At 49.9% G+C, this 21,304-nt stretch overlaps 1 protein-coding gene across 16 annotated transcripts in view; it reads left to right on the forward strand.

The window, feature by feature from the left end:
• ryr1b (ryanodine receptor 1b (skeletal)) overlaps positions 1-21,304 on the forward strand; it is a 74,584-nt gene that overhangs the window by 16,570 nt on the left and 36,710 nt on the right. For all 16 annotated transcript variants that reach the window (XM_066703771.1, XM_066703776.1, XM_066703774.1 and 13 more), the window contains 39 exons: positions 36-183; positions 383-588; positions 798-972; positions 1,213-1,421; positions 1,631-2,019; positions 2,118-2,247; positions 2,557-2,717; positions 2,957-3,122; positions 3,297-3,383; positions 3,591-3,817; positions 4,112-4,616; positions 6,140-6,712; positions 6,847-7,047; positions 7,468-7,579; positions 7,838-7,981; positions 8,248-8,521; positions 8,648-8,762; positions 8,882-9,014; positions 9,178-9,272; positions 9,390-9,525; positions 9,668-9,854; positions 11,695-11,806; positions 12,228-12,348; positions 12,699-12,868; positions 12,969-13,189; positions 13,370-13,460; positions 13,579-13,719; positions 13,834-13,997; positions 14,235-14,313; positions 14,547-14,636; positions 14,797-14,937; positions 15,187-15,264; positions 16,770-16,845; positions 17,005-17,128; positions 17,251-17,366; positions 17,488-17,555; positions 17,785-17,906; positions 18,337-18,386; positions 20,034-20,094. In XM_066703771.1, the coding sequence (XP_066559868.1) occupies positions 36-183; positions 383-588; positions 798-972; positions 1,213-1,421; positions 1,631-2,019; positions 2,118-2,247; positions 2,557-2,717; positions 2,957-3,122; positions 3,297-3,383; positions 3,591-3,817; positions 4,112-4,616; positions 6,140-6,712; positions 6,847-7,047; positions 7,468-7,579; positions 7,838-7,981; positions 8,248-8,521; positions 8,648-8,762; positions 8,882-9,014; positions 9,178-9,272; positions 9,390-9,525; positions 9,668-9,854; positions 11,695-11,806; positions 12,228-12,348; positions 12,699-12,868; positions 12,969-13,189; positions 13,370-13,460; positions 13,579-13,719; positions 13,834-13,997; positions 14,235-14,313; positions 14,547-14,636; positions 14,797-14,937; positions 15,187-15,264; positions 16,770-16,845; positions 17,005-17,128; positions 17,251-17,366; positions 17,488-17,555; positions 17,785-17,906; positions 18,337-18,386; positions 20,034-20,094 (6,398 nt within the window). The remainder of the gene's footprint in view (positions 1-35; positions 184-382; positions 589-797; positions 973-1,212; positions 1,422-1,630; positions 2,020-2,117; positions 2,248-2,556; positions 2,718-2,956; positions 3,123-3,296; positions 3,384-3,590; positions 3,818-4,111; positions 4,617-6,139; positions 6,713-6,846; positions 7,048-7,467; positions 7,580-7,837; positions 7,982-8,247; positions 8,522-8,647; positions 8,763-8,881; positions 9,015-9,177; positions 9,273-9,389; positions 9,526-9,667; positions 9,855-11,694; positions 11,807-12,227; positions 12,349-12,698; positions 12,869-12,968; positions 13,190-13,369; positions 13,461-13,578; positions 13,720-13,833; positions 13,998-14,234; positions 14,314-14,546; positions 14,637-14,796; positions 14,938-15,186; positions 15,265-16,769; positions 16,846-17,004; positions 17,129-17,250; positions 17,367-17,487; positions 17,556-17,784; positions 17,907-18,336; positions 18,387-20,033; positions 20,095-21,304) is intronic.

Below are 21,304 nucleotides of genomic sequence, written 5' to 3' on the forward strand. Positions count from 1 at the left end.
GTCTCCTTCTCCCTGTCTCTCTCTCCTTCTCTCAGGACATCCTGAATAAGAGGAATCCACGCCTGGTTCCCTATAACCTGCTCGACGAGCGCACCAAGAAGACCAATCGGGACAGCGTGTGCGAGGCCGTCCGCACCCTCATTGGCTACGGCTACAACATAGAACCACCTGACCAGGAGTCCAGTGAGCAGCCTGGGGAGAGGGAGAGGGAGCGGAGGGGAGTGGGGTGGAAAGTGGGTCTGTTTGTTTGTGTGTCTTCCTGTATACAAGCTGTTTGAGGGGGGTCTGTTGTATGATTGTGATCTTAGTCCCTTTCCCTCCTCCTCCTCCTGCTCCCCCCTCTCTTTCCCTCTCTGCTTATCCTCCTCTCCCTCTCTCCCAGGTGCTCAGAGCCCTGGCAATGTGAAGGCGGACAAGGTGCGGGTGTTCAGGGTGGAGAAGGCATGCGCAGTGACTTCAGGTCGCTGGTACTTTGAGTTCGAGGCGGTGACGGTGGGGGAGATGCGGGTGGGCTGGGCCCGACCCAATGTGCACGCCGACACTGAGCTGGGCGCCGATGATCTCGCTTACGTCTTCAACGGCTGCAAGGTGCGTGTGCTCCTAATCTGTCATGTCCTGTCCTGCCCCTGTTCCCATGCTCTTGTGTCCTCACTGTTGTCTCCCTTTCTCTCTCTGTGTTTCTCAGTGTCCCTCTTGCTCTCTCTTTCTCTAACTCTCGCTGTATTTGTGCTCTACTTCACCCCCTCTATCTCTCCTCTATTCCCCTGCCCGCCCCCCCCCCGCTCTCGCCCCCGCAGGCCCAGCGTTGGCACATCGGCAGTGAGCCGTTCGGGCGGAACTGGCAGCCGGGGGACGTGGTGGGCTGCATGATCGACCTGTCGGAGAACAACATCATGTTCACACTGAATGGAGAGATGCTCATCAGCGACTCGGGCTCTGAGCAGGCCTTCAAAGACATCGAGATCGGAGAGGGTGAGAGAGAGGGAGAGTGGTGGTGGGGTTGGCAGAGGGTGAGAGAGAGGGAGAGGGAGAGAGGGTGAAGGAGTGATGCATTTGTCTTCTCCCTTGCTTCCTCTATCACCCTAACCCCTATTCCCTATCTCCCTCAACTCCTCCCTCTGCCTGTCACCTTCTCACCCTCTACCTCTCCCTCTCTCCCTCTCTCCCTCATCCCTTTCCCCATCACCCTCTCTCTCCTCCTCTCTCTCTCAGGCTTTATCCCGGTGTGCAGTCTGGGTCTGGGTCAGATGGGCCGCATCAACCTGGGCCAGGACGTGAGCAGCTTGCGCTACTTCACCATCTGCGGCCTGCAGGAGGGCTTCGAGCCCTTCGCCATCAACACCAAGAGGGACATCACCATGTGGTTCAGCAAGAGCTTGCCCCAGTTCGTCTCCGTGCCCCCCGACCACGGACACATGGAGGTAAGGCAGAGAGAGGGAGATACTAAAGATAGAGGGAGGAGCTGGGCTGGAGGGAGTAATGGGAGAGAGAGAGAGCACAGCCACATGGACTCACTGTAAATAGAGAGGGACAGCAAGGGATAGGAGATGGATAGAGATGGAGGGAAAGAGAGAATTCAGAAATGTGGCATAAAATCTCCTCTCCCACCATCATCCTGCCTCTCCTCCAGGTGTCCAGAGTGGACGGCACAGTGGACAGCCCCCCCTGCCTGAAGGTGACCCACAAAACGTTCGGCTCCCAGAACGCCAACACGGACCTGCTCTTCCTGCGGCTGTCCATGCCCATTGAGTTCCACGAGGTCTTCAAGGTCCAGGCAGGCACCACCCCGCTGACCCACTCGCTGACCATCCCCGAGGACGAGGTGGCCGAGGTGGACCCCGACTCGGAATTCGAGCAGCTGAAGAAGTCGGCCAGTCGCAAGGAGGCGGAGGGGGAGAAGGAGCCATCTCAGCCCAGAGAGATCCCCGGGGCCAAGGAAAAGGAGGGAGCAGGGAAAGGGGCAGCAGGCGGAGGGGAGAACGAGAAGGACGTGGCCTCGGAGAAGAGCAAGAAGAGAGGGTGAGTGTGATTGTGAGGGAGGGAGGGGTCTGAGGGATGACATCACGCTCTCATTGAAATGTCTCTCTCTCTCTCTCTCTCTCTCTCTCTCTTTCCAGGTTTCTGTTCAAAGCTAAGAAAGCTGCATTCATAGCCCCACCCCCAGTCATTCCCACAGTACCCAGGCTGGTGCAGGACGTTGTCCCTGATGACCGAGACGACCCAGAAATGATCCTCAACACCACCACAGTGCGTCCCCCCCCATGACCCCGCAGCATCCCCAAATTAAATTGCTCCCCACAAATACCTGCTAAACTAACAGCATAACTGTATCTGACTTCCTTTGTCTCTCTGTGCATCAGCCATACTGTCACCGTACAACTAAACGAGCACTTTACCATACTAACACTGTCCCCCCAAAACACAATATATTTCAATTATCACTAAAATAACACTGTACCCCTAAACTAACTCTTATAGTAACACAATATTACCGTGTTTCAATGATGTTCTACACTCACTACCTCCCTTTTTCTTCCTCTCCCACTCTTTCTGCAGTATTATTACTCAGTGCGTATCTTCGCTGGTCAGGAGCCCAGCGGTGTGTGGGTGGGCTGGGTGACCCCGGACTACCACCAGTTTGACCCCAACTTTGACCTCAGCAAGGTGCGCACGGTGACTGTAACGATGGGCGACGACAAGGGCAACATCCACGACAGGTGAGGGGATCGGAGCCTGGCTATAATACTCCACTGCTGAACCCCCATCTCTCTCTCTGTATCTGTCTTTCTCCTTCTCTTTCTGCCGCTCCCGCATTCTCCCTTCCTCTCTCCCACTCTCTCAGTGTGGAGTATGCATTTCACAAACGGTGTGTAGATGGTGTTACGTTCTGTGACTCACTCCCTCCCTCTCTCTCCTTCTCTCCCTCTCTCTCCCTGTCTCTCGCTCTCTCTCTCAGTATTAAGCGCAGTAACTGTTACATGGTGTGGGGGGGCGAGTTCAGTAACAGCTCCCAACAGACTCGCATCACCCAGGAGGACCTCGTGATTGGCTGCCTGGTGGACCTGGTGACCGGCCTCATGACCTTCACAGCCAATGGGAAGGAGATCAACACCTTCTTCCAGGTGAGTCACATTAGGTGTGCAGATGTACACATGAGAGAGCTGTTTAGATGTTCAGGTGTGTCCTGTGTCACCCCTCACCAGCTACCTGCCACCAACAGAACCTTATAATAATGATAGTACTAATAATAACAATGACAATAACAATATCTTGCTTTTGTTGTTGTTGTTGTGTAGGTGGAGCCCAACACCAAGCTGTTTCCGGCCGTGTTCGCCCTGCCTTCCAGCCAGAACATGCTGCAGGTGGAGCTCGGCAAGCTGAAGGTGAGCGCCCAATGAGAGTTCCCAGTGTGTGAGTGTGTGGGGGGGTTTGAGTGAGTGTGAGTGTGTGTGGTTGTGTTTCGGGGGGTGTGGGCATGTGTGTAGGGGGGAGAGCTTGTTGTGTTTGTGTATGGGTGGGGGTTGTATGGGTGTATGTATGTGTATTAATGTATCTATTCCATCTCTCACCCCTCCCCCTCCTCCTGTCAGAATATCATGCCCATCTCTGCGGCGATGTTCCGCAGTGAGCGCCGGAACCCTGTGCCCCAGTGCCCTCCCCGGCTGGATGTGCAGCTGTTGGCGCCGGTGGTGTGGAGTCGGATGCCCAATGAGTTCCTGGTGCCAGAGTCGGGCCGGATCAGCGACCGTCTGGGCTGGACTGTGCAATGCAACGAGCCCCTGGTCATGATGGGTCTGCACATCCCTGAGGAGAACCGGTACTGAGAGAGAGAGAGAGAGAGAGAGAGAGAGAGAGAGAGAGAGAGAGAGAGAGAGAGAGAGAGAGAGAGAGAGAGAGAGAGAGAGAGAGAGAGAGAGAGAGAGAGAGAGAGAGAGGAGGAGTGGAAGGCTGAGGGTGGGAGAGAGAGGGTTAGGGAGAAGGAGGTTGGGATTCAGTGGAGGAGAGAAGGAGAGGGTTGGAATGGAGTGGGAATTAGTGAGGGAGCAGGGCAGAATGAAATAGACACTTTGCTTTTCTCACTTCTCTTCTCTCCCCCCTTCTCTCCCTAAAGCTGCATTGATATCCTAGAGTTGTCGGAGCGCTTGGACCTGCTGAAGTTCCACTACCACACCCTGAAGCTGTACTGCGCCGTGTGCGCGCTGGGCAACAACCGCGTGGCCCACGCCCTGTGCAGCCATGTGGACGAGTCACAGCTGCTGTTTGCCATCGAGAACACCTTCCTGCCGGGGCCCCTGCGCAGTGGCTACTACGACCTGCTCATCTCCATGCACCTGGAGTCGGCCAAGCGCTCGCGCCTCATGATGAACAATGAGTTCATTGTGCCCATGACTGAGGAGACGCGCAGTATCACCCTGTACCCTGACATCCACACCCAGGGAGGGGCAGACGGGGCAGGAGAGGAGGGCGGGGGCGGGGAGGGGGAGGAAGGCAAGAAGCATGGGCTGCCGGGCGTGGGGATGACCACCTGCCTACGCCCCAAGCTGCACTTCTCCCCCACAGGCTTCGTGGGCACCAACCCCGACCTGTACACCCTCAGCCCCATCATACCTCTGCAGGTGAGAGAGAGACACACATGTACACACTATTCACCTGTACAATAACTGTACACACTATACACCTGGACACACCTGTACACAATATATTCTTTTTTATCTCCAATTGTTTATATGTTCTATGCTTTAATTTCAGAGTGCATTGACACATTAAACTGCGTACATTTCAATAAAAACTTTGAGGTGTTCTATAACGTTTGACCAGTAGTGTACCTGCACATGCTATACACCTGTACACAACCTATACACACTATTAACCTGTACAATAACTGTACACACTATACACCTGGACACACCTGTACACAATATACACCTGTATGCCCCTGTACATGCTATACACCTGGACAACACCTGGGCACACTACACACCTATACAACTGCATACACTATACACCTGGACACACCTGTACACACTATACACCTGTACACAAATGTACACACCCATACATACTATAAACCTGTACACACTATACACCTATACAACATTTGTACACTCTATACACCTGGACACACTATACACCTGTACTTACACTACCGGTCAAAAGTTTTAGAACACCCCCATTTTTCCAGTTTTTATTGAAATGTAAGCAGTTCAAGTCCAGTGAATAACCTGAAATGGTAAAAGGTAAGCGTTAAACTGCCAGAGGTTAAAAAAGAGTTTAGGGTACCAAAAAATGAAAAATAATGTACATTTCAAAGTTATATACTGTGTCACTACACAGGAGTATTTGGCAGTGTTACGTGCAGCTCTTGTTTCACTCAGTTTCGATCAGATTTCTTTGCAAATAGGCTTGTTTTGTTAACCCAGTATATATTATTTGATGTTCTATCAAACTCAGAGAAGTTCAGATCCAGATATGTAAAATCGTTGTGTATTAGTACACTGTAAACAGGGTTTTCCATCTTGACATTTTGAGCTCTCTACGGGTGTGTGTTGCTTCTACCAAAACCTGGATGGTCCTGTCTTGATCAGTAGACTGTCTGGTTCCAGAATATGTCATAATTGTCAATATTTTCTGAGATTTTGTATTCCTACCCAGACAAAGTATTCCCCCACCCCCCCGGGTATGAACACCAACTTTTTAACATCAGAGAATGCTTCACATCATTAGAAAGCTGAGAGTCTCAGTTTTCATGGGATACCAAACACTTGGCAAACAACACAACAATGCAGAGTACACATGGGATTAAAGAGAAGCACATGGATTAGGTGCCCTTTTAACGGTACCAGAGGGGTTTGTCAGTGTAAGGGATTACATTTTGTTAAACAGAATGAATCCATGATTTATTTTTTATCTCCAATTGTTTATATGTTCTATGCTTTAATTTCAGAGTGCATTGACACATTAAACTGAATACATTTCAATAAAAACTTTGAGGTGTTCTAAAACGTTTGACCAGTAGTGTACCTGCACATGCTATACACCTGTACACAACCTATACACACTATTCACCTGTACATACCTGTATAAACTATATCCCTGTACATACTATACACGGCTTTATACATCTGTTACCACTACTCAGGTCCTGAAGACGAAGGCGATCAACATGCTGACGGAGGCGGTGCAGGATGGGGGGCAGCACACGCGTGACCCAGTAGGGGGCAGCGTGGAGTTCCAGTTCGTCCCTGTGCTCAAACTCATCAGCACCCTGCTCATCATGGGCGTGTTTGAGGACGAGGACGTCACACACATCCTGAAGATGATCGAACCCAATGTCTTCGGAGGAGGAGGAGGAGGAGGGGGAGGAAAAGGAGAGGAGGAGGAGGGTGGAGGAGAGAAGGAGGAGCAGATGGCCACCGCTAAGGAGGAAGGGGAGGAAAAGAAAGAGGAGGAGGAGGCCAGGGGAGAAGAGGAGGAGGAGATGGAGGATGAGGGGATGGGAGAGGAGGAGGCAGAGGAGGGAGAGCTGGAGGAGGAGGAGTACGAGGAGGAGGAGGAGGAGGGGGGGCCACCGGAGGGAGATGGGCAGAAGGCAGACGGAGAGAAGGAGGAGGAGGAGAAGGAGGAGGCTGGTGAAGAGGAGGCCAAGGAGGAGGAAGAGGGGCTGGAGGAGGGACTGCTGCAGATGACGCTGCCAGAGTCTGTCAAACTACAGGTCAGGATAATAGTCAGCATAAAAAGCATCATCCTAATTCATATGACAGACAACGGTATGAAAGATGACAATCTCCACTCCATTTCCTTCCGCCATCCCCTCCTCTCTTCTCCTCTTCCCCTCTCCCTGTCCAGATGTGTAACCTGCTGCAGTATTTCTGTGACTGTGAGCTGCGGCACCGCGTGGAGGCCATCATTGCGTATTCCGACCGCTTCGTCAATATGGTGCAGACCAACCAGCGCCAGCGCTACGCCGAGCTCATGATGGCCTTCACCATGACGGCAGCCGAGACAGCGCGCAAGACACGGGAGTTCCGCTCGCCCCCCCAGGAGCAGGTACGCGCCGTACGCATACTACGCACACGCCCCACACATGCTACTCAGACACGCGACACGCATGCCACGCACTCTCTACAAAGATAAAACACAGCCACACATGCTTCACACGCACTAAATACACCACACACGCTACATAGCCAACACACGTTCTGCATACACTACACATGCCATATACACTATACATGCACATACCATGTGTAATAGTCACACACAAACACACACAGACAGACAGACACAAACACAGATACACAGACAGACAAACACAGCAAGAGAAAGAGACACACACACTCACAGGGACACACAAATTAAGTAACTCCCTCTCTCTCTCTTCCCCTCCCTCCCTCTCTCTCTCTCTCTCTTCCCCTCCCTCCCTCTCTCTCTCTCTCTCTCTCTCTCTCTCTCTGTCCCTCTCTGCAGATAAACATGCTGTTGAACTTTAAGCACTGTCCAGATGAGGAGGAATGCCCCGTCCCCGATTCAATCAGAGACGAACTGCTGGACTTCCACAACGACCTGCTGACCCACTGCGGTCAGGCTCACCGCACTACACTGCACTATACTACACTAAACAGCACAATACTGCATTGTACTACACTGTACTGCACGGCACAACACTGTACTACAACTGAAACACTGTGCTCTGTATAAATTCAGTTCTTAGAGTTAGTTAATTCCTGTATTTATTATTTCCATTGTCCTGCCAATAAAGTAAATTGAATTGAATTTAATAAGGCTGAAATAAAGAATTGGAAGACTGTATCTTTACACCTTCCCCTCCCTCCCTCAGGCGTGCACATTGAGGAGGAAGAAGAGGAGGAGGAGGTGGACACGTCCCTGGGTGGGCGTCTTCGCAGCCTGGTGGACAAAGTCAAGAGCCTGCGCAAGAAGAAGGAGGAGGAGGAGCAAGAGCCGGAGGAGGAGACCAAGCCCAGTGAGCTCCTCCCTCTGTCCTGCTCTCCACCCATCCCTCCATCACTGTCTGTCACTCCTCTGTCACTGCCTCCTTCCCTTCCTCCCCCTCTCTCCCCTCCTTCACTCTCATACTGTCTGTATTTAGGTTCCAGTCTCAGTTTGGGATTGTCTCTCCTCTGTTCCATCTAACACCTAACTCCTCCCCCTACCCGCAGCCTCTCCCTCCATCCCATTCCGTTCTCTCCAACTCTACCCTTTACCTCCTCCTCTCCCCCTCCCCCGCAGGCACCCTGCAGGAGCTGATTTCTCACACCATGGTGCTGTGGGCGCAGCAGTCGTTCATCCAGGACCCAGAGCTGGTGCGCCTCATGTTCAGCCTGCTGCACCGGCAGTATGACGGCCTGGGAGAGCTGATACGTGCTCTGCCCAAGGCCTACGCCATCAACAGTGTGTCTGTGCAGGACACCATGGACCTGCTGGAGTGCCTGGGCCAGATCCGCTCCTTACTCATTGTGCAGATGGGTCCGGAGGAGGAGAGGCTGATGATTCAGAGCATCGGGTAGAGATCGGAGGGTGGGGGAGTGTGGGGAAGTGGGGGGCATAGTTTCTATACAGCTTTGTGTAGGGCACTCTCCTCTTCCCTCTTCACACCCCCTCTCCTCTCCCCTCTCTCTCCTCTCTGCAGGAACATCATGAACAACAAGGTGTTCTATCAGCACCCGAACCTGATGCGTGCTCTGGGGATGCACGAGACGGTCATGGAGGTCATGGTCAATGTGCTGGGAGGGGGTGACTCCAAGGTACGCACAGGAACTGACACGCTGATGCACTGACACACCGCCGCATTGACACACTGATATACCAACTGACTGATAGACTTTCTCACTAGCTGAATCTCACTCCCCGCCCTCTTTCCCAGGAGATCCGTTTCCCGCGCATGGTGACAAACTGCTGTAGGTTCCTGTGTTACTTCTGCAGGATCAGCCGGCAGAACCAGCGCTCCATGTTCGACCACCTCAGCTACCTGCTGCAGAACAGCGGCATCGGCCTGGGTGAGGTTGGGGGGGGGGGCGGGGGCAGAGGAGTGTGGGATTGTGGGGAGGGTGGGGGCTGAGTGATAGTGGGGTGACACGGTGTCGCCCAGTGCAGTTCCCTGTCGGTCTTTGTGTCTCCCATCTGTGGCGTGACTTGGTACTGCGCTTGTGTTTGTTGCAGGGATGCGAGGCTCCACCCCCCTGGACGTAGCGGCTGCCTCCGTCATCGACAACAACGAGCTTGCCCTGGCGCTGCAGGAGCAGGACCTGGAGAAGGTGAGATAGAGAGAGAGGGAGGGAGGGAGGGAAGCACGGCAGGCTGAAAGAGTTTAAGGAGGAGGCTGACCGAGAGGCATAGCTCCCTCTTTACTTACTGTGTTTGTACCTGTGCAGGTGGTGACATACCTGGCGGGCTGTGGCCTGCAGAGCTGCCCCATGCTGCTGGCTAAGGGCTACCCTGACATCGGCTGGAACCCCGTGGGAGGGGAGAGATACCTGGACTTCCTGCGATTTGCCGTCTTCGTCAATGGTCTGTCCCCCCGCCTCTCTGACTGGTTGTGCCTCTGTGTGTCTCTGTCTCTGTGTGTCTCTGTTTCACTTTGCATCTCCTTTTGTCCCCTCTACCTTCTTCTCCATCCTCCCTTCCTTTCTCTCTCCTCTCGGCGATGCAGGAGAGAGTGTGGAGGAGAATGCTAATGTTGTGGTGCGGCTGCTGATTCGCAGGCCGGAGTGTTTTGGCCCGGCACTGCGAGGGGAGGGCGGCAACGGGCTGCTGGCCGCCATCGAGGATGCCATCAAGATCTCTGAGGACCCGGCAAGGGACGGGCCCACTGTGAAGAAAGACAGGCGCTTCCCCATGTGAGAGGGAGGGTGAGAGGGTGGGAGAGGGAGGGAGGGAGAGACAGACTCACTGGGAAAGAAGTAGCAGAGAGGGTCATCGCTCACCTGTCTGACCTGCTTGTTGACCTTTGACTTTTCTACTTGCCAAAACAGTACGCCACCATTAGTGGTACATCCAAATACACAATGTGAATATACACTCACCTAAAGGATTATTAGGAACACCTGTTCAATTTCTCATTAATGCAATTATCTAACCAACCAATCACATGGCAGTTGCTTCAATGCATTTAGGGGTGTGGTCCTGGTCAAGACAATCTCCTGAACTCCAAACTGAATGTCTGAATGGGAAAGAAAGGTGATTTAAGCAATTTTGAGCGTGGCATGGTTGTTGGTGCCAGACGGGCCGGTCTGAGTATTTCACAATCTGCTCAGTTACTGGGATTTTCACGCACAACCATTTCTAGGGTTTACAAAGAATGTTGTGAAAAGGGAAAAACATCCAGTATGCTGCAGTCCTGTGGGCGAAAATGCCTTGTTGATGCTAGAGGTCAGAGGAGAATGGGCCGACTGATTCAAGCTGATAGAAGAGCAACTTTGACTGAAATAAGCACTCGTTACAACCGAGGTATGCAGCAAAGCATTTGTGAAGCCACAACACGTACAACCTTGAGGCGGATGGGCTACAACAGCAGTAGACCCCACCGGGTACCACTCATCTCCACTACAAATAGGAAAAAGAGGCTACAATTTGCACAAGCTCACCAAAATTGGACAGTTGAAGACTGGAAAAATGTTGCCTGGTCTGATGAGTCTCGATTTCTGTTGAGACATTCAGATGGTAGAGTCAGAATTTGGCGTAAACAGAATGAGAACATGGATCCATCATGCCTTGTTACCACTGTGCAGGCTGGTGGTGGTGGTGTAATGGTGTGGGGGATGTTTTTTGGCACACTTTAGGCCCCTTAGTGCCAATTGGGCATCGTTTAAATGCCACGGCCTACCTGAGCATTGTTTCTGACCATGTCCATCCCTTTATGACCACCATGTACCCATCCTCTGATGGCTACTTCCAGCAGGATAATGCACCATGTCACAAAGGTGGAATCATTTCAAATTGGTTTCTTGAACATGACAATGAGTTCACTGTACTAAACTGGCCCCCACAGTCACCAGATCTCAACCCAATAGAGCATCTTTGGGATGTGGTGGAACGGGAGCTTCGTGCCCTGGATGTGCATCCCACAAATCTCCATCAACTGCAAGATGCTATCCTATCAATATGGGCCAACATTTCTAAAGAATGCTTTCAGCACCTTGTTGAATCAATGCCACGTAGAATTAAGGCAGTTCTGAAGGCGAAAGGGGGTCAAACACAGTATTAGTATGGTGTTCCTAATAATCCTTTAGGTGAGTGTAATAGTATGCGAAAGTACTCGGATGGATACTACTTCCGTTTCGAAAACGAAGTATGGGAGCACTGGACACTTTTTAATCCCTTAAGGCCGAATGCCTGATGTGGTCATTTCATGTGTGAGACATTAACGGACAACACAGTTTTCGGTTGTAAGTAGCAAAAACTGTACAGATAGGCTAGGTATGCTAAGAATGATTTATTTGAGTTAAATAGTGAAATTTACCGTGGTGTCTTTTGTTCACAGGAAGTCGTCATTAAACCGCGAAGGTAAAGTTCAACAGGATGCGATTTGATTACATAGTTAGTGCGTCCAAATGAATGCGTTCTGTTAATCTGCAAGCTTAAAGCACATACTTCAGTGTAACTTTAGTGCATAGTATGTAGTATGCAGTTTTGGACGCAGCCTCTGACTTTCTGGACCTCTCTGTGATTGGTCGGCAGGTTCGGGGGAGAAGAACAGCACGAGGAGAACAGAGTGCATCTGGGGAACGCCATCATGTCATTCTATTCAGCTCTCATCGACCTGCTGGGACGCTGTGCTCCAGAGATGCACGTGAGTGAGGAAGAGTTTGTGTTTAAATGTATTCTCGCTGTATTGATTTTATCGTTATCTATTAGCGATCAGACTACTAGTTTGCCGATTAACTTTTGGTATTGGTCAAAAACAAAAACAGACTCCTAGCTGAGATTTGGAGAATGTGGTTTTAAGGCAGTCAGACGAGGAATGTTTTGAAGATTTTGCGGCGTGTCATGCATTTGAACACACAGTGCGGTCACGCCATGCCAATAAAGTTACTGTGAGTTTGAATTTGAACGAGAAGGAGGGAGGGAGGGTGTGAGGGCTATGTGGTTAAATGTGTTCTTTCTCTTTCATAATTTGATGTCTGGCTGTAAATTAAGCTTTGTTTCAGGAAAGGTATTGTTAATAATGATAACCCCCCTTCCTTCCCCTCTCTCTCTCTCTCTCTGTCCAGTTGATCCAAGCAGGGAAAGGGGAGGCCCTGCGAATCAGAGCCATCCTGCGCTCCCTCGTTCCCATAGAGGACCTGGTGGGAGTCATCAGCCTGTCTGTCCAGATCCCAGCGTTTGGGAAAGGTAAGAAGTGATGTGGGGGAGAGAGGGGTTGAGGGGAGAGAGCTAATAGTATTCCCTCAGAAGCCTTATACAAGGGAGTGGGAAAGATGGCCACATCCTTCTCAACATCTCCCAACCTTTCTCTCCCTCCCCTACGCCTCCTTCCCACCCACCCTCCCTTGCTCACTCCTTCACTCCCTTGCTCCCTTCCTGCTCTCTTTCCTCAATCACTCCCCCTCTCTTTCTCCTTTCTCTCTTCCTCTCTCTATTTCCTGCTCTCCCTCCATCCCCTATTACCCCCCCCCACCTCCCTTTCTGGCTCCCTCTGTCCCGCACCATCTTCACCCCCCTCTCTCCGTCCCTGCCTCCAGATGGCAACACGATCGAGCCCAAGATGTCTGCGAGCTTTGTGCCAGACCACAAGGCGCCAATGGTGCTGTTCCTGGACCGTGTCTACGGCATCGACAACCAGGACTTCCTGCTGCACGTGCTGGAGGTCGGCTTCCTGCCTGACATGAGGGCGGCCGCCTCGCTGGACACGGTGAGGCACAGTTGGACACCTGGACAGCTGACTGCATGTGCGTGTTTGTGTCTGTGTGTATATGTTTGTTACTGTTTGTTACTTCTCCCTCTTTCTGCAGGCAGCGTTCAGTACTACAGAGATGGCCCTGGCTCTTAACCGATACCTGTGCCTGGCTGTGCTGCCACTGCTGACTAAGTGTGCACCGCTGTTCGCCGGCACTGAGCACCGTGCCATCATGGTGGATTCCATGCTGCACACCATCTACCGGCTCTCCAGGGGGCGCTCTCTCACCAAGGCCCAGCGTGACGTCATCGAGGAGTGCCTCATGTCCCTCTGCAAGTCAGTGTCCCTGTCTCCATGTGTGTGTCTGGCGTTGAGTCAGTGACTGTGTCTATGTATCTCTCAGGGCCTGTCAGTCAGTGTGTGTGTCTGTCTGTCTCTATTTCTGTGTGTCTTCCTCTTTCTCCCTCAGTCTCCTAATCTCCTAGTCTCTTCCCCTCTCTCCCTCCCTCTGTACAGGTACCTGCGCCCCTCCATGTTGCAGCACCTGTTGAGACGGCTGGTGTTTGATGTGCCCATTCTGAACGAGTATGCCAAGATGCCCCTGAAGGTACCACACTGACTGACTGATACACTGTCTAACTGATAGATTTACTGACTAATTGACTGTTAAGGGGTAGATCTTAGACCAATCACTATCCATGTTGTTGTTGTCATCATCATTGCAGCTGCTGACCAACCACTACGAGCGTTGCTGGAAGTATTACTGCCTCCCGAACGGCTGGGCGAACTTCGGCGTGACCTCTGAGGAGGAGCTACACTTGACCCGGAAGCTGTTTTGGGGCATCTTTGAGTCCCTGGCGCACAAGGTGAGAGGTCACCCCAGGATCATTTTGACCAGGGTCACGCAGGTGATTATGCTAAGAAACACCTGGACTGCCTGACTCTCTCCTCTTTTCTACCCCCCCACCTCTCTGTGTCAGAAATTCGATGCAGAGCTTTTTAAGATGGCAATGCCATGTATCTGTGCCATCGCGGGTGCCATCCCCCCAGACTACGTGGACGCCAGCTACTCCTCCAAGACTGAGAAGAAGGCCTCTGTGGACGCAGAGGGCAACTTCGACCCCAAACCCGTCGAGACCACCAAGTGAGGGGGGGAGAGAGAGAGAGAGAGAGAGAGGGAAGAGGAGAGGAGGGAGGGAGGGAGGGAGGGAAGGGGATGTGCAGGGCTGAAGGATGAGCGAGAAATATGTATGTATTTATGCATTTATTTATGTATTGATGTTCATTCTTGCATTTAACTACATGTAATTACTCTGTGTGTGCGTGTGTGTTCCTGTCTGCGTGTGCGTGTACGTGTTTGTGTGTGTGTGTGTTATTACAGCACCATTATCCCTGAGAAGCTGGATGGCTTCATCAACAAGTACGCAGAGTACACACATGACAAGTGGGCCTTTGACAAGGTGAGAGAGAGAGGGGGAGGGGCAAAGGGAGAGCTGTAGAACGCTATCACAATGTAATCAAATATTAGAAACCAGATAAATATAGTACAATACAGTGCAGCCCAGTACACTGCATTACAGCACAGTACAGTACAATACAGCACATTCTCAGTGAGGGTGCTAAAGTACAGTACAGTGCAGTTCAGTTCATTTGAGCTCTGACGCAGTCTCCTGTCTTTCTCCTGTGTCCTCAGATCCAGAATAACTGGACGTACGGAGAGACGCTGGATGAAAACGCCAAGACTCACCCGATGCTCAGACCCTACAAGACTTTCTCTGAGAAGGCAAGGACATCCCTCTCTCTCTCTTTCTCTCTCTGTCTCTCTCTCACCTTCTCCCTTTTTCCACCTGTCTCATTCTCTTCATCTCACACTAATTCACTCGGTCTCTATGTGTCTCTGTCAGGCTCACACCATCTCTCTTTCTGTCTCTCTCTTTCTCCAGGACAAAGAGATCTACCGTTGGCCCATCAAGGAGTCCATCAAGGCGATGATAGCATGGGAGTGGACGCTGGAGAAAGCGAGGGAGGGAGAGGAGGAGAAGACAGAGAAGAAAAAGACCAGGAAGATTTCACAGACGGCACAGGTCAAGAATTGAGAGGAGAGGAGGGGAGGAGATCAGAGGAAGAGGGGGGGCGAGTGGGGAAGTGAAGGGAGGAGAGGAAGAGGATTCTGTGTCTGATTCCAAATTCAAATTCGAAAAAGTTTTTCATTACTAAGTTACATTAGTTTTTGCCAAAGCATTGACAGACAGGTCCAGTCCTCAGGAACAGGGCAATGGGGAACAGACTTTAACATATATTCTCTCTTTCTCTCTCTCTGTTCTATGTTGCAGGCAAGCTATGACCCCAGCCATGGCTATAACCCCCAGCCAATCGAAATCTCTGGATTGGCCCTGTCCAGAGAGCTGCAGGTAAGACTGACACGCTGTTCCTAACACACTGAAGCACTGATGTTCTGACACTGCAACACACTGAGAGACTAAATCACTGACTCTGATACACTGAGACAATAATGCCTCGGTTCCATTGGCTTAAGCATCCGTGCCATGTCATGCCATGCCGTGCCGGATGCGTCCCAGAGCTTTTTTTGTAAAACCAGGCCGTTATGAAGTCTGTCCCTCTTATGGGAGGAGCAGAGCGACTGTGGGTTTGGTTTGTGTTTCATTTTAAAAACTAAGACAGAAAACAACACTTTGAGCGATACAGCCTGACGTGGAGAGGACTTGTGTGTCTGTTTTATTCTTACTGCTTTACATGTTTGTAAACAGCGTAATAAATACACGTTTCTGTTAAGAGATATTAGGAAGAATTTAAATGTGTATAGACAGCATTATATTCAGACAAGCACGTCCTCATAAGAATACGTTTCCATGTGCAACAATAATACTAAATAGCAAATATGTATTGTTATTATTATCGTCATCATTTGTGCTAGTATATATGTATTTTAAACGGCATAGCTTGACTCCCTTAATTTATTACTCTTTCTGCAGATTTGTAACTGCAAACAATACTTTTTGCCGTATTATTTATAATTTACTTAGCAGACGTCCTTAACCAGCGCAAGTTACAGTTGAAACAAAATATACATGTTTCACAAATAATCATCCAGCTACAATATAGCAGGTTATAATTTAACTAAAGTGTGCACGTCTCAGTCATGACGTTTATGGACTTATGGACATATTTATTAAACCAGTCCTTAATGTTTTAGAGGGAAACCCAGATCTGCTGTATTTATTTATTAATTGATTTAACTTAATTTAATTTAATGGGCACACGTTAACTGAATCGTATTCGCCTTCATACTGACTGTCTCTGTGGATTGTCCTGCACACCATTGACAAAACACAGCCTGAAACACTGGCCAGCTGTTCATAAAATATTAATAATATTATCCTTCAGTTTATTTTTAACTAGTCAGGGCACTGCACCGGTCCTGTGTTAATACACTCGGATATTAACTGTAAGCAATCATTGTTACTTTATGTGGATTTCACTCCATGTTGCTAATAAAACTACAATTTCTTCATGATCCCGCATGGCACTTGAGATTATATCTTCCGACATAATGTAGCTGATCTCTTCCCTGTGTCTACAAGTCCAGCACACACCTCCGCTTCTGAAAGCGAATAATTTCCTTAGTGGGCGTGATGGACGCTTACGGCCACGTCTAGCACCAGATAGTTAACCGTCCACAAAACACAGACGCGTCCGGACACGTCCAGATGCTTAGCCAGTGGTAACACCCATTTAAGCGTCCGGGTCCGGACACGTCCAGACGCTTATCCAGTGGAAACGGGGCATAAGACGCTCTCTCTTTCTTTCTTACTCTTTCTGCCTATTTTCTGTCCTCCTACCTCTCATCTGCCTTCTCCCTCTATCTTTCTCTCTCTATGTCTCTCTCTCTCTCCAGGCCATGGCAGAGCAGCTGGCAGAGAATTACCACAACACCTGGGGCCGGAAGAAGAAGCTGGAGCTGCAGTCCAAAGGTCAGAGAGGAACACGAAACACACTCACACTCACAAACACACACACACTGGGTATTTGCAGTCAGTGTACCAGTCTGTACCACAGTTTAGTCTTTCAGTCAGTGTACTGGTCGGTGCAGTGTAATTCTGTGTGGGTTTAATTCTCTGTGTGTCCTGTAGGCGGCGGAACTCACCCCTTGCTTGTGCCATACGACACACTTACGGCGAAGGAGAAGGCGCGCGACCGTGAGAAGGCCCACGAGCTTCTCAAGTTCCTGCAGATCAATGGCTATGCTGTCACTAGGTACCCCTGCACACCTGGTCACACCTGTATCTGTCTGTCTCCCTCTCTGTCCTTCTCCCACTCTCCCTCTCTGTCCCGCAAATCTCTCTAACTGTAACCCACCCTTTCTCTCTACTTTTCAGGGGTCTGAAGGACATGGAGCTGGACACCTCCTCCGTTGAGAAGCGCTTTGCCTATGGCTTCCTGCAGAAGCTGCTGAAGTGGATGGACATCGCCCAGGAGTTCATTGCTCACCTGGGTACAGAGAGAGGGAGGGAAGGATGGGGTATAGAGAGGGGGTGGGGGAATCAGGTGATTAATCTTCTCTCTCCATCTCTCCCCCCCTCTCCCTCTCCATCTCTCTCCCTCTCTCTCTGTAGAGGCTGTGGTGAGCAGTGGCCGAGTGGAGAAGTCCCCCCATGAACAGGAGATCAAATTCTTTGCCAAGGTGTGAGAGAGAGAAAAATAACAATACTGTAATGCTACTGCCACTGCTACTTTCAACACTACTGCTATTACTCCTATTCCTACTGTAACAGGTGTTTATAAGCCTTCTACTTGTGTTATTACATGTTATTAATACAGCTGCTACTACTGGTGTTACATGTTACTGTCCCTGTTCCTGCTGCTTCATCAGAAGGCTGGGGATGGTAACTAAGTGTCTGTTTGTGTGTCAGATCCTGCTGCCGCTGATCAACCAGTACTTTAAGAACCACTGCCTGTACTTCCTGTCCACGCCTGCCAAGGTCCTGGGCAGTGGCGCCCACTCCTCCAACAAGGAGAAAGAGATGATCGCCAGGTACCACACTGTACAGCACACTGTACTTTATACCACACTGTACAACAGACAACACACTGTATAACACTGCATAGCACACTCCATACAACACTCTATATACTGTACTCTACACACTGTATGCAACACTGTGCACTGTGTACGACCCATTGAGGACCCAGCACTCACTGCAGCCTCACTCCCTGTCAACATTCACCTCTCCCCTCTTTCTCACTCTTAGTTTCCCACTCACTCTATTGTCCTCCCCCCGCAGTGTCACACACAAACCTGTTTATCCCTCCGCAGGGTGACACATCTATATTCTTTTGTTTTTTTCTATTTTATTCATTTTTTTCAAATCTATTCCTCCTTCCTCCTCACCTCAACTTCTCTTTCCGTCTCTCTCTCTGCATCTCTGCACTCCCTCTCTCTCTCTCTCGTTTTCTTGCTGTAGTATCTTCTGTAAGCTGGCTGCTCTGGTGAGGCACAGAGTCTCTCTCTTTGGTAAGAAAAATCTGCATGGAGTCCTGCTGCACCCTCCATCTCTCCCTCTCTCTTCCTCTTTATTTCTCCCTCTCCATTCCTTCCTCTTCCTTCTCCCTCCATATCTCTGCCTCTCTATCCCCTCCCTCTCTCGCCATGTGTTCCCCCTCCTGAATGACAGACAGCATAATAATAATAATAGCAGCAGAAGTGGAACCATTGCCACCCCCTTATCTCCACCATTTCTCTGTCTTTTACTCCCCAAATCCCCCACATACACTCACCTAAAGGATTATTAGGAACACCTGTTCAATTTCTCATTAATGCAATTATCTAACCAACCAATCACATGGCAGTTGCTTCAATGCATTTAGGGGTGTGGTCCTGGTCAAGACAATCTCCTGAACTCCAAACTGAATGTCTGAATGGGAAAGAAAGGTGATTTAAGCAATTTTGAGCGTGGCATGGTTGTTGGTGCCAGACGGGCCGGTCTGAGTATTTCACAATCTGCTCAGTTACTGGGATTTTCACGCACAACCATTTCTAGGGTTTACAAAGAATGGTGTGAAAAGGGAAAAACATCCAGCATGCGGCAGTCCTGTGGGCGAAAATGCCTTGTTGATGCTAGAGGTCAGAGGAGAATGGGCCGACTGATTCAAGCTGATAGAAGAGCAACTTTGACTGAAATAACCACTCGTTACAACCAAGGTATGCAGCAAAGCATTTGTGAAGCCACAACACGTACAACCTTGAGGCGGATGGGCTACAACAGCAGAAGACCCCACCGGGTACCACTCATCTCCACTACAAATAGGAAAAAGAGGCTACAATTTGCACAAGCTCACCAAAATTGGACAGTTGAAGACTGGAAAAATGTTGCCTGTTCTGATGAGTCTCGATTTCTGTTGAGACATTCAGATGGTAGAGTCAGAATTTGGCGTAAACAGAATGAGAACATGGATCCATCATGCCTTGTTACCACTGTGCAGGCTGGTGGTGGTGGAGTAATGGTGTGGGGGATGTTTTCTTGGCACACTTTAGGCCCCTTAGTGCCAATTGGGCATTGTTTAAATGCCACGGCCTACCTGAGCATTGTTTCTGACCATGTCCATCCCTTTATGACCACCATGTACCCATCCTCTGATGGCTACTTCCAGCAGGATAATGCACCATGTCACAAAGGTGGAATCATTTCAAATTGGTTTCTTGAACATGACAGTGAGTTCACTGTACTAAACTGGCCCCCACAGTCACCAGATCTCAACCCAATAGAGCATCTTTGGGATGTGGTGGAACGGGAGCTTCGTGCCCTGGATGTGCATCCCACAAATCTCCATCAACTGCAAGATGCTATCCTATCAATATGGGCCAACATTTCTAAAGAATGCTTTCAGCACCTTGTTGAATCAATGCCACGTAGAATTAAGGCAGTTCTGAAGGTGAAAGGGGGTCAAACACAGTATTAGTATGGTGTTCCTAATAATCCTTTAGGTGAGTGTATATATGTGTGTGTATATATATATATATATATATATATATATATATAACCCTCCCCTGTATAACTCCAGGCTGCTTGCTGTCAGTGTCTGTAGACTGACCCCTATAGTGTGAGAGCTCAGTAGTACTTATATGATGGTGTTCTCTCCCTGTGTGTGTGTGTGTGTACAGGAACGGACGCCCCAGCTGTAGTGAATTGTCTGCATATCCTGGCTCGATCGCTGGATGCCAGGTAACACCTGAATACCAGGGGGCAGCACAGCACTTTACATTATAGCTGAGCATAGTTTAGTACCATGTACCTTGCTGTGGTATAGCACTACTGTAAAGGACATTTACACTATACATTTTACATTATACTACAGTATGGATAGTACTACAGTGAGGGGAAAAAAGTATTTGATCCCCTGCTGATTTTGTACGTTTGCCCACTGACAAAGAAGTGATCAGTCTATAATTTTAATGGTAGGTGTATTTTAACAGTGAGAGACAGAATAACAACAACAAAATCCAGAAAAACGCATTTCAAAAAAGTTATAAATTGATTTGCATGTTAATGAGTGAACTAAGTATTTGACCCCTTCAACTTAGTACTTGGTGGCAAAACCCTTGTTGGCAATCACAGAGGTCAGACGTTTCTTGTAGTTGGCCACCAGGTTTGCACACATCTCAGGAGAGATTTTGTCCCACTCCTCTTTGCAGATCCTCTCCAAGTCATTAAGGTTTTGAGGCTGACGTTTGGCAACTCGAACCTTCAGTTCCCTCCACAGATTTTCTATGGGATTAAGGTCTGGAGACTGGCTAGGCCACTCCAGGACCTTAATGTGCTTCTTCTTGAGCCACTCCTTTGTTGCCTTGGCTGTGTGTTTTGGGTCATTGTCATGCTGGAATACCCATCCACGACCCATTTTCAATGCCCTGGCTGAGGGAAGGAGGTTCTCACCCAAGATTTGACGGTACATGGCCCCGTCCATCGTCCCTTTGATGCGGTGCAGTTGTCCTGTCCCCTTAGCAGAAAAACACCCCCAAAGCATAATGTTTCCACCTCCATGTTTGACGGTGGGGATGGTGATCTTGGGGTCATTCCTCCTCCTCCAAACACGGCGAGTTGAGTTGATGCCAAAGAGCTCGATTTTGGTCTCATTTGACCACAACACTTTCACCCAGATCTCCTCTGAATCATTCAGGTGTTGGCAAACTTCAGACGGGCCTGTACATGTGCTTTCTTGAGCAGGGGGACCTTGTGGGCGCTGCAGGATTTCAGTCCTTCACGGCGTAGTGTGTTACCAATTGTTTTCTTGGTGACTATGGTCCCAGCTGCCTTGAGATCATTAACAAGATCCTCCCGTGTAGTTCTGGGCTGATTCCTCACCGTTCTCATGATCATTGAAACTCCACGAGGCGAGATCTTGCATGGAGCCCCAGACCGAGGGAGACTGACA

This window comes from Amia ocellicauda, chromosome 5, assembly GCF_036373705.1.
Source record: "Amia ocellicauda isolate fAmiCal2 chromosome 5, fAmiCal2.hap1, whole genome shotgun sequence".
NCBI lineage: Eukaryota > Metazoa > Chordata > Actinopteri > Amiiformes > Amiidae > Amia > Amia ocellicauda.